We start from the raw sequence: 12,328 nt of genomic DNA, 5'->3' as shown, positions 1-12,328 counted from the left end.
TCAGCAGGACTAGGGCTAAACCAAAGGTGAACACCCAATCTTTTTTTCCTTATCAAAAGTGAAATACCAGGAATAGTAACCACATTACCTAAATCAATCGGTCCTTCTCTTAATCCATCTAATTCATACAGTCTTCCATTAACAGGAACATAACTGACAAAGTGAAAAGCATCTTCTTCTTTTGCTGATGTCTTTGCGTCAAATTCAAACATTTGCTGTCTACAGTGAAGAAAAAAACAGTGAGAGACAAAAAAACAGAGACAGTATTTATTTCACATAAAGTATCTTTACCTGGCGAAACTGTTGTGTACTTGTCGAATCACATCCGAATTACTCAGTGCCAAACCTTTCATCTGAAATAAGTTTTAAGAATAGCCTATTAAAATAAGAACCATCACAAACAGGGCATTTTAGGAATAATACGACTGTACTCACAGCTGCATCAAAGCTTTGTGAAAATTCTTTAAACTCTGATAATGTGTCTCCTAAATGGACATCTTGATGGGTACAGTTCAATAACACACTTACTATGGCTTGAGTAGCACAAGCATTATTAATTACCTATAAAATATGAAAGCAAAAATATTATCGATTTGTTAAAAAAAACAGTTTTTAACTGGTGATGATGACCCCCAAAATATGAAAAAAAGTTTCCAAATTTTATTTCATATAGTCTTAGCATAAACATAATAAACATGATCAATTCCCAATCTACTCTATTTTCAGGAATTTGCTGCAATTCTGGAGCTGAAGATTCTAGAAAATCGAATAAATTAAATGAACTCATAATATCAGTAAAAACCAATCCAGTTAGGGTAACAAAACCAGTCTTCCTGGTCTAAAACATATATCTAATTAAACCAAAAGAGCTTGTCCTTCCCTCTTATTCACTTCCTCCTGTGCTCATTTCTACCTATAAATATTCAACCCCTATTTCAGTAACCAACGCAAGCTCCAACTCACCAATGTGGCTCTTAGAGAACTTATTCAACAGCTCATATTACTTTCTTCCCTCATTTGAATTCCTAAAAACGTGTATATACTGTCTACATATTTTTCAATTCAATCTTTACAGCGCTGTCATCTAGCTATTAACTTGTTTATTAAACAAGTTTTGTGGACCTTACATTCTAGTGAGAGGAGAGAACATTTAGATAGCACCTACTATGTGTGGGTAATTTTCTAGGCACTTCACATGTATTAATTCTTTTAATCCTGTCAATCAACAGCCTATGAAGAAAGAGTAATATTATTATCCTCATTTTACATTTGTGGAAGCTGAGGCACAAAGAGGTTAAGTAGCTTGCCCAAAGGGCACAGAGCTAAGCAAGAGGCAGGTGATCTGGTTCTAGAATTTTGTGTACTTAGCCACAACACGAGGCTGGCTCTGTACATGTATGTGGTCTCTCCAACAAGATTATAACCTACTTATGGACAAGGACTTCTGCCACACTCCCTACAGCACCTACACAGGGCTGAGATCACAGAGGTGGAAAGAGCCTCAGATGATCACTTTGAACACCAGCAAGGTTAACTGTAGAGTTAAATTAAACTTGATAAATGATTTTTTAGAATACAGTCTAGTCCTATTGCTATATTCCATTACAATATTATAATTAAATACCATTTTCCAAAAATGCTAATTCACTTATGATCTTAAAATTTGGTAAATTATTTCTATCTTGCCTGATTTCAAAAGAAAATTTTTCTATTATCTTCCCTCATTAACTCTTATACTCCTGTACTTTTTTTTGCCAGACTTTTGAAGTCTTGTGAGTACCCACCAGTTCTTACATTTTTGACTGCAGTATGTTTGAAGAATTCCTTGATAAGGCTGCTTTTTCCATTAGAGAACACTGTCTTACTCCCAATTCTCAGTGATACCACCACATTCTTGTAATTCCTCTTACAGTATTTTGTACTCAAACTATCTTATGATTGACGATTAAGGAAAAGTAACAGGAGATCTAGAATCCAATTAACATTGCTGCTGATTTCTTTTAATATGTATTCTGAGTCACAGTTCTTTAGTAAATAAACTTGGATGAAAATTTTTAATGATTAAAGGAGACATCATAAAGGTCGTTAACTAAAACAAGACTTAGTGCTCCCTTATCTTGGGCCAAAATTATCTGGAGATGGGTTGGTAGAAGCGAAGTTAGCAGAAGTTAAATTTTATACTCATTCACACATCCTTTCAAAATGATGACACATTAAAGATATAATATGTACCCAATTCTAGGCTAGATGCTGAGGCTATGGCAGAGAATACTATCAAACATTCCTATGATCTAAGGACTTCAAGTCTGTAACCTATCACTTTAGGAATTTTTTTTTCATACTCATCAAATTGTACACACTAAACATGTGCAGTTTTTTGTATACCAATTGTATTTCAATAAACCTGTTTTTTTTTTTTAAAGGAAAAAAAGAAAAAAATCTCGTGGTTACTGATACTTCTCTTCCGGTGTTAATAAGGATTTACACTGTCCACGATTTATTTCAGCTCATTTTGCATATATGTGAAGAACAGTCATTATGGTGTGCATCAGTGTAAACATACCTCTTCAGGTTTTTAAATGAGTTAAGTGCCACCAAGTGGTTATGTTATAAATGGCACAGTGGTCCCCTTATCCTTGGGAGATATCTTCCAAGACTCCCAATGGATGCCTCAAACATGGAATAGTACCAACCCCCATATATATCATGTTTTTCCCTATACTAACAGGCTGGTAGCACACATGAGGGACAAAGGGATGCATCCCACGTGGGACAGTGAAGGACAGAATGAGATTTCATCACACTATTCAGAACGGCACACAATTTAAAACTTATAGTTTATTTCTGGAATTTTCCATTTAATATTTCAGCCAGAGTTGACTGAAACCATGGAAAATAAAACAGCAGGTAAGGGGGGAATACTGCAGAGAATTACCAAAAAAAAAAAAATTTAAGACATTAAAAAGTGCACAGTTCAAATATTTATTACTGAGAACTCACTGTGTGCTAGACATTGTGATAAATGCTGAATACACAGTGAACAAGAGACATGTGGTTCTTGTCCTCGTGAAACACTTAAAAAACCACCTTATATACATCCATTTGGGAGAATTTTAACTTCATCTTTCTTCACAAAAAATTATTGCAGAATAAATTATATATATAGTCCCCAACGAGAAGGGGACGAACAAGGAACAAATTAAGACGAGATGCTCAAGAGACAATGGGCACACTGGTATGTATCAGTATGCTTGTAATCAGAGCACGGGGTCGTTGGTTACCTTGTAAATCAGTGCCTTTAAGCAATTAGGAGTTCACGCTAGGAGTAAGAGATTTTTAATAGGAAATAACAGTAAATACAGTGATTCAGAAAGGTTCAGTTTAAGACAATTTACAGGAGAGACTGAAGGCGACTAAAAACAAACAAGATCCACTGGGTTGCTACTCTAATGCTAGTATGAAATAATAAAGGGCAATAGATTAATGGAGCAGGACCCATTAAAAGCAGGATCACCCAAATATGCGAGTCAGAATTCTAGGAGTCAGGAATATAACTAAAAATAAAATCAGATTAAAAAGAATAAGGGGATAGTAATAACAACCATATAAAACAATTTTGTAAATTTAAGCTAAAATGCAGAAATTTAAAAAAAAATCTTACCAGAACTAAGTCAAGAAAAAATAAGTAGCCCAAATAAGTATTTTAACTATTAAATTGAAGTGGTAGTTAAAAATATACTCACAAAGAAAATACCAGGCACAGATGGCTTTATAGGCCAATTCTATCAAAATTTGAAGAAACAGACCATCTAAATTTTAGATGGTCTAAACTGTCCAAATTCTTCAGGACAATAAGAAAAAGAGGAAATTCCAACTCAATTCATGAAGCAAGCACAACCCTAATACTAAAACTATTCAAAGCCATTACAAGAAAGGAAAATTAAGGCCATTTCATTCATAAATATAGATGTAGAAATTCTAAACAAATATTACTGAATTAAATTCAACAGTGCATAAAAAGAGAATATGGGCTTACCTCAGATATGGAAGAATGACCAACTGGGCTTATCTCAGATATGGAAGAATGATTTAATATTAGAAAAATTCATAAACATAACTAACCATATTAACCTATTAAGAGGAAAAATAAACATGATCATCTCAATAGATGCAGAAAAGCATTTGAAAAAACTTAATCCTTCCATAATAAGGACACTTGCTAAATTATTAAAAGAATGTCCTTACCTGAACATTAAGAAAAAAAAATCTGAAATGGGAAATGGTAAAAAGCATTCCCTTTAAAATCACAATGATTTTACTGGAGGTCTTAACCAGTCAATAAGATAAGAAAAATAAATTAGAGACATAAGGATTCAAAATGAGGAGACAAAACTGCTTTGTTTGACATAGTAATTTAGAAAGAACCCCCCCCAAACCAACAAATAACAGAGATAATAGAGGTTAGCAAGATGGCTAAATATAATATTAAGACATAAGAATGAATTACATTTTTTTATACAAGCAACAAACACCTAGAAAATGTAACTGAAGAAAAGATGATTTATAATTATAACAAAGAGATCAAAGAATTAAGATAAATCTAATAAAAGATGTAAAACCTCTATAGAGAAAATTATGCAACTTACAAAAGATAATAAAAGCATATCTAAAAATAAATAGATAAATAAAAGCAGATCTAAATAGAGATACATACTACGTTTATGACTTAGTATCATGAAGATATAAATTCTCCCCAAATTGATACATATATTCAATGCTATTCCAGTGAAAAGTCCAAAAGAATTTTTCATACAATTTGATAAGATGACGTTGAAATTTATATGAAGAACATAGGGTCAAGAATAGCAAGGATATTTTTGAAAAAGAGGAGGGAGAAGAGACATGACCTATTAGATATAAGAACTTATGAAGAAATGAAAGGAATTAAGACAGTGTGGTATTGGCAGAGAGACAGACAAATTGATCAGTAGAGTCCAGATAACACAACACACACACACACACACACACACACACACACACACACACACACACGGAACTATGGTACACAACAGAGGTGGTATGTCCGATAAATAGGGAAAATAATGGATGTTCAATAAATGGTTAGAAAAAAAGGGTGATCCACATGGAAAAAGATAAAATTGAACCCCTGCCTCATATAATATACCAAAATCCAACTCCCAATGAATTATGGACATAGATATCAAAAATTAAAATTTAAATGCATAGGTAAATATCTTTTACAAATTCAGATAGATAACAATTTCTTAAACAAGACGCAAAAAAGCACTGGCTCTAAAATACAAAATTCGGGCTTCCCTGGTGGCACAGTGGTTAAGAATCCGCCTGCCAATGCAGGGGACACAGGTTTGAGCCCTGGTCTGGGGAGATCCCACATGCTATGGAGCAACTAAGCCCGTGTGCCACAGCTACTGAGCCTGTGCTCTAGAGCCCACGAGCCACGACTACTAAGGCCCACGCACCTAGAGCCCATGCTCCGCAACAAGAGAAGCCACTGCAATGAGAAGCCTGCGCACTGCAAAAAAGAGTAGCCCCCGCTCACAGCAACTAGAGAAAGCCAGCGCGCAGCAATGAAGACCCAACGCAGCCAAAAATAATAAATAAATAAATAAAATAAATTTATAAAAATAAACAAAACACAAAATTCTATTCATCAAAAGACACCCAGAAAAGGTAAAACAATAAGGTGCCAACTTGGAGAAGCAGTATCATGAAGATATAAACAACACCTACAAATCAAAAAATACAATTAGTCCTACAGAAAAATAATTTAAGAATTTCACAGAAGAAACAGATATGGCCACTAAGTAAGTACATCAACATCCTTTCAACATGATTAGTGCCCAGGGAGATGTAAACCAAGACCATAATGAAGTACCATTTTAGAATGAGCTGGCTGCCAAAAATCAAAAAGGTCTCTGGTGCAATGGTTGAGAATCTGCCTGCCAATGCAGGGGACATGGGTTTGAGCCCTGGTCTGGGAAGATCCCACATGCTGCAGAGCAACTAAGTCCGTGCGCCACAACTATTGAGCCTGCGCTCTAGAGCCCACAAACCACAACTACTGAGCCTGCGAGCCACAACTACTGAAGCCCACGTGCCTAGAGCCCATGCTCCGGAACAAGAGGCCACCGCAATGAAGAGCAGTCCCCGCTCGCCACAACTAGAGAAAGCTCACACGCAGCAACGAAGACCCAACGACAAAGACCCAATGCAGCCATAAATAAATAAATTTATTAAAAAAAAAGAAAAGGTCTGACAATATCACATGTTGGAGTATGTGGCTACACAATAACTCAGATATTGCTAGTAGGGGTGTAAACTGGAGTCTCTACTTCCGAAAGCACTTTGATATTTCCTCCTAAAGTTACATTTACTTATCAGAAGAAGCACTGTTGGACTTCTACATATGTACCAGGAGAAATTTGCACAAATACAACAGGAGACATACAAAAATGTATATAGCCACACAGTTTACAGTAATGCAAATGAAAACTCAAATGCCAATCTACAAAGAGTAAACAATTACTCTTCATGCACATTCGTGCAATTACTATTGTACAGCATGCAAAATAAGTTAACTATTATGATAAACTAGTGGATAAATCTTAAAATATTGGATAAATCTTAAAATATTAAGTCAAAAAAGTAAGTCTCCCGAAACTACAAAGAGCATGATACTTTTTATCAAGTTAAAATTTTATATACACACAGCCCTTTTAGGATTAGAAAAAATACAGAAAGTGGAAAGCAAGGAAACGATATACAGAATTCCACATGCAGGTTACTTGGATGAAGGGAGGGAGGATGAGAGCTATGTGGGACAATGGGTGGGACAGAAGAAAATGATAGTTAGATGTCGTTTATCTAGGCGGTGAGTTCTTAGGTGCTTACTACATTACTTAGTCACCAAATAAGTAAACAAATAAATAAAAGGAGGACATGAGCATGTGTCATCAGTCAAGAATTATCATAATTCCATGCTGTGTACCTGAAGATCAATTTTTTAAAAAGGAAAAAAGAAAAACACACTCATCATCACTGACTGATCTGTCCTCTTCCTTCATCACGTCTAATCATTACACATTAAAGGTGCTAGCTACTCTACCTCCTGAGTATTAATCAAATCTGTTCACATCTATCACTACTAACAGTCTTTTACCTGCTTTTGTATGGACTTCCTCAAAAGCCTCCTAACTGATATGTAGTCTCATATCCTACACCACTCCCTCCTCCTCAAACACATTCCCCACACTGTAGCCAAAGTGATCTCTTCTAAATGAAAATCTGATCACGTCACCCTTCTTAAAACACCTCAATAACCTTCTACTGCTCTTAGGATACAGACAAAAGGCTCAAGCATGCTCTGCCTCTGTCCACATCTTGGCAGGAAGTGGAGAGTTATTCTCTAATATCCACCTTCTCCCTCTTCCAGATGAACAGAGGACCCAAATTTTATCTGGGTCCATGTCCACCTGGAATGAGGACAGCTTCCCCCTCTGCTGCTAAGTACAGCCATGTGACTGAGTTCTGGACAAAGAGAAGAAAGCATGTAACATGAGCAAGTTCTAGAAAACATCCGTAAAAAGAGAGGAGTGTGCTGTCCGCTTCTACTGTCTTGAATGTGGAATTCAGATAGAATGGCTGAAACTCCAACAATCATCTCAGACCATGAAGTAACCTTTGGAATAGAAAGCACATACAAAGGAACAAAACAAAAGAGCCTGCCATCTCGACGTGCTCCACGGTGAATGAGAAAGAGAAAAACGTGTTTCTTATAAACCATTGTTTCTCTATAGCTAATCGTACTGAACCCTGACTACCACACTGCTTGCTCAGCTTCATCGTCTCATACCGCCCTGCCTGTGCTGTCTCTAGTCCAGCTACACTGGCCTTCCTGTAACAGTACATTTTACTAGCCTTACTCCCTTTTACTATAAAGCTGTTAGTAATCTGGGATGATCCTCAACCTCTTTCCCCCAGTTAATACCTACTTAACCTTTAGATTTTAGCTGAAATGTCATTTACTCAGAGAAGCTTTCTCAGATCTCCCTGAAGAGGTCTCATTTTTATGTGTGCAGTGAAGAATCTAGTCTTGCCCTAAGAGAGGCCTGGCCTTTGCCCTTGGTTCCTGGGAGGTGATCTCTAAGCTCTTGAGAAGCCATGCCTCACAAAAGTGTCTTCATTTACCTGGGGGCTGGGGGCCACGCAGATAGTCTCACGGTGTGACTTAGGGTGGGTTCTGGGTGGACAGTATCATCTCAGCCTCCAGGGTGGCTGGAGACTGAGGGCCAATAAAAACTCGATACCAAGAATCGGCTGAGATAGCCTGAGTGGCAGCACTCTGCACACTGTCACACATCACCGCCAGTCAAGGTACAGCGCTGGCTTTGACTCCCCTGAGCGAAGACCACGCGCAGGTTTCCTGGACTCCACCCTGTGTGTCTCTTCCCTTGGCTGAATTTAATCTGTGTCCTTTCACTGTAATGAACTATGTGACTGTAACAGATTTTGGTGAGGTCTATGAGTTTTTCTAACAGATTACAGAACCTGAGGGTGGTCTCGGGGACTCCCCAAACTTGCAAGTATCAGAAGTGAGGGTGGTTTGTGGTACCCAAAACTCTGTAGTTGGTGTCCGAAGGGAGGGTAGTCTTAATAGATTATTTTTGAACTTCACAATACGGTTCTGACTTCACTCCATGCAGCACTTATTGCCACTGTAATTTTGTATTTCACTGATTAATACCAATCTCCTCCACTAAGCTCTAAACACCCTTAAGGAGAGGGCTCCTGAGTGTTTATCATTCCGAAGCACCTGGCACAGTGTCTGACACATTGCAGACACTCAATCATTCTTTCCTGAAAGACTGAACAGGTGGAGTCACACAAACCTAGTACCAATGACCTAAAGCAGTAAGTCAGACAGACCTTAGCTTTCTCATCAGTGAAACAGTAACAAGACAACAGTGTTTTGCAGGGAAGCATTACCAAAAGGATAATTCCTGGATCCTTATACACAAATTGTAACTATTAGAAGACACCTTTTCTAGATATTTTGTTAATCAATGATCCACACATATGTACACTTCCAATTAGAGCATATGATTAGCATAAGACAGGCAGTATTACCTCTCTAAAATGATGCAATTCCATCCATAAATACCAAAACTATGTATTTAATCTGTATGACATTATCACAAATAAATATAATTTTAATTAAATGTTTTAAATATCTGAAAATATTCCTCAGAGTCCAGAGACCCTGGATTGGAAATCTTTACTATAAGCTCTTGAAGCCTAGAACCAAGGATTATATATTTATGTAATATATACTATAAAACTTCTAGCATAGGTTCATAGGAGGCATACACTAAAAAGACTGATAGATATTATTGTTGAATTACTGATCAGTTTAATAGAAACTGTTGGCATAATATAGCATAAAAAAGTACAATATAATTGGGAAATCACTAAACTGGCATATTAATAAACATGGCAGGAATAATGTAATACAAATAAAACATTAAATTATAGTAAGGTAGAAATATAATACAGAACTAGAAAAGTATCAAGGGACTCTAGAAATTATAAATTCATACTCCAGTATCATTTTTTTTTTCTTTGTAGAGTACTTTCTTATACCTTAAAAATACCTAGGCCTCTATAAGTCATTGTTAGCATCTTAGTGAATCCTAGTGTTCTTTAACTGTAATATTCTTTCTACATTTATCAGATACCTACTATGTGTCAGGGATTATACATGAAAACTCCTGGGTTTACAATTTCGTATGGAAGAAATATAATTAAATACACACACAAATATATATGGAAAAAATCTTGAAAAATATAAACTGTTTCAAGTGGTTATCTCTGGAGCAGGGATTATAATGGACTTTTATTTTCTACATTATACACATATAATGCTTACATTTTATATCATGGGTATAGATTCTTATATACCTTAAAAAAAACTGTCTTTAAAAGGAGAAAAATCACCTGAAGGACCAAGCTATCTGTCCCCTACTTTTTCTCTACTACCTAGATCTTGAAAATCACAAACAGTGATTATAATTATTATAGTACAATGATAAATATTACAATTTATAAATGGATTATTTGTGTTAGAGAAATAATTAGAATCTCAAAATATTTATCATTAAGAAATTTAGTTAAATAAATTATAGGACGCTTATACTAAGAACACTTTTAAAAGAGGTGGTGTTGTGATATGGTTAAGAGTGTGGACTTCAAGGCAACAGTGCCTGGGTTTGCACCCAGCTCTCCCACTGACTAGATACATAACTTGGGCAAGTTTCTTAACCTCTCTGGGACTCAGTTTCCACACCTGTGAAACGACGAGGAACCTGTAAAACCACATAGGGTCATTGTGAGGATCAGTTACTACAAATAAATTAATACTAAAAGATAATACATATAAAAGTACCTGATAAGCCTTCAATATGTTAGCTAATACTGTTATGTGCACTGAAAGTCAAACTTTTATCATTAAGTGAAGAAAGATGCAAAATATTTTGCACAACAGTCCAACTTCAGTAAAAAAAAAAAAAAAAGATAATGTGTTAACAAGTGAATAGAAAATGTGGGAGGCAGTATGGCAGGTGGAACCACCAACCTGGGCTTTAGACCTGGGTTTAAATTCTGGATCCACCATGTACTAGCTGTGTTACCTCAGGCAAGTAAGTTAATTTTTCTAGGGCTCAATTTCTTCATCTGTGAAATGAGGGTAACACCTCATAGGGCCGTTGCAAGGGTTAAATAAATAATATATCTAAAGCACAATATCTGGCACACAACAAACATGGTAAATGTGGGCTGTTGTTGGTACTGCTATGGTGATAGTTGTTACCAATAAGAAGACACATGCCTGCCTTACCCACCATTACATCCCTAGGACCTAAAACAACGCCCAGCACAAAGGAGATGCTCTACAACTACTCGTTGATTAAATGAATGAGTCAAACTGTTAGAAGGGGTTAGTAGACATGGGTGTGGGAGCACAGGGATATTCACTCATCACTATATATTTCTGTAACTTAAGATACTTTAAGTACACAATGATAAAATAATGTTTTCATAACCCTTGAAGTAAAGCAAAAAAACTCTAATTTCTCTAAAAACACTCAATTTTTAAAAGTTGGGGGGAAAATGGAAAGAAGTAATAAAATAAGAGAAAAAGGAAAAACAAGTTACTAAGTGGAATAGTGAATGTTTGATTTAAAGGGCAGTAATGAGAATTAGCAGTTTTATTGTTTCCACCTTCCTGAAGGTTAATGAGATTATCTTAAGCAATTTTTTGAGTCTCAGAAATAAGTGCAATTTTCAAACAAATGCGATCATATTTAGCTTAGATTTAATCAAACCTCTTTCATCATTCTCTTTTTCAGCTTTTCCAAACAATGGACTCCAAAATATGGAGGCATCTAATAATGTTGGTTAAACGTTTCACTGTATACTCCAGAACAGCAGTTCTCAAAGTGGGGTCCATGTAACCCTGGGAATTCCTAAGACCCTTTTCAAGGGGTTTGTGAGCTCAAAATTGTTTCCATAATAATTCCAAAACAGTTTTTGCTTTTTTCCCCTGCTTTCATATTTACACTGTAGCACAACAGCAATCGAGGGTAAAACTGCTGGTATTTTAGCATATACCTAGGCAGTGGCATTAAACTGTTTCACTGACACATGTGCGTAATTTTAAAAATTAACAAAACAAAAACCAGGTTTAGTGAAGAATGTCTTTGATAAAGCAGTAAAATTTTTATTATATTTTGAACTCAGAGTACAAGTGGTTGAGTGAAACAGGTAGTAAAAATAAAGCACTTCAGCTGCAAACAAAAACATGCCAGTTGATTCCATGAAAGGCATTAGTGCAATTGTTTGAACTGTCAGATAGGTTGGCTGCTTTTTTCTTGGAACATCATTTTTTACTTGCAAGGACATACAACAGACAAACACGGTTGTTCAGACGGTATCTGGCAGATATTTTCTTAAGAATGAGTGAAATGAGTCTGTCACTTCAAGGAAAACATCTGATAGTATTTGTTGTCCTTCATAAAATTTGAATTCTCAAGTGAAAATTATAATTTTGTAAGATTCAGATCCATAGATCCAGCACTGTGAGTTTAAAAGTTTCAGGATAGGGCTTCCCTGGTGGCGCAGTGGTTGAGAGTCCGCCTGCTGATGCAGGGGACATGGGTTCGTGCCCCGGTCTGGGAGGATCCCACATGCCGCGGAGCGGCTGGGCCCGTGAGCCATGGCCGCTGAGCCTGCG

The 12,328-nt window shown here is 36.3% G+C and overlaps 1 protein-coding gene across 2 annotated transcripts in view; it reads right to left on the bottom strand.

The window, feature by feature from the left end:
* The window catches only part of UCHL5 (ubiquitin C-terminal hydrolase L5), a 48,688-nt gene that overhangs the window by 26,705 nt on the left and 9,655 nt on the right, over positions 1-12,328 (bottom strand). For both annotated transcript variants that reach the window (XM_007466201.1, XM_007466200.1), the window contains exons 4-6: positions 436-561; positions 292-353; positions 89-219 (exon numbers count right to left, since the gene is read on the bottom strand). In XM_007466201.1, the coding sequence (XP_007466263.1) occupies positions 89-219; positions 292-353; positions 436-561 (319 nt within the window). The remainder of the gene's footprint in view (positions 1-88; positions 220-291; positions 354-435; positions 562-12,328) is intronic.

This window comes from Lipotes vexillifer, unplaced genomic scaffold (genome assembly GCF_000442215.2).
Source record: "Lipotes vexillifer unplaced genomic scaffold, Lipotes_vexillifer_v1.1 scaffold585, whole genome shotgun sequence".
Taxonomy (NCBI): Eukaryota; Metazoa; Chordata; class Mammalia; order Artiodactyla; family Lipotidae; genus Lipotes; species Lipotes vexillifer.
This window is presented reverse-complemented; position numbering and strand designations above follow the sequence as displayed.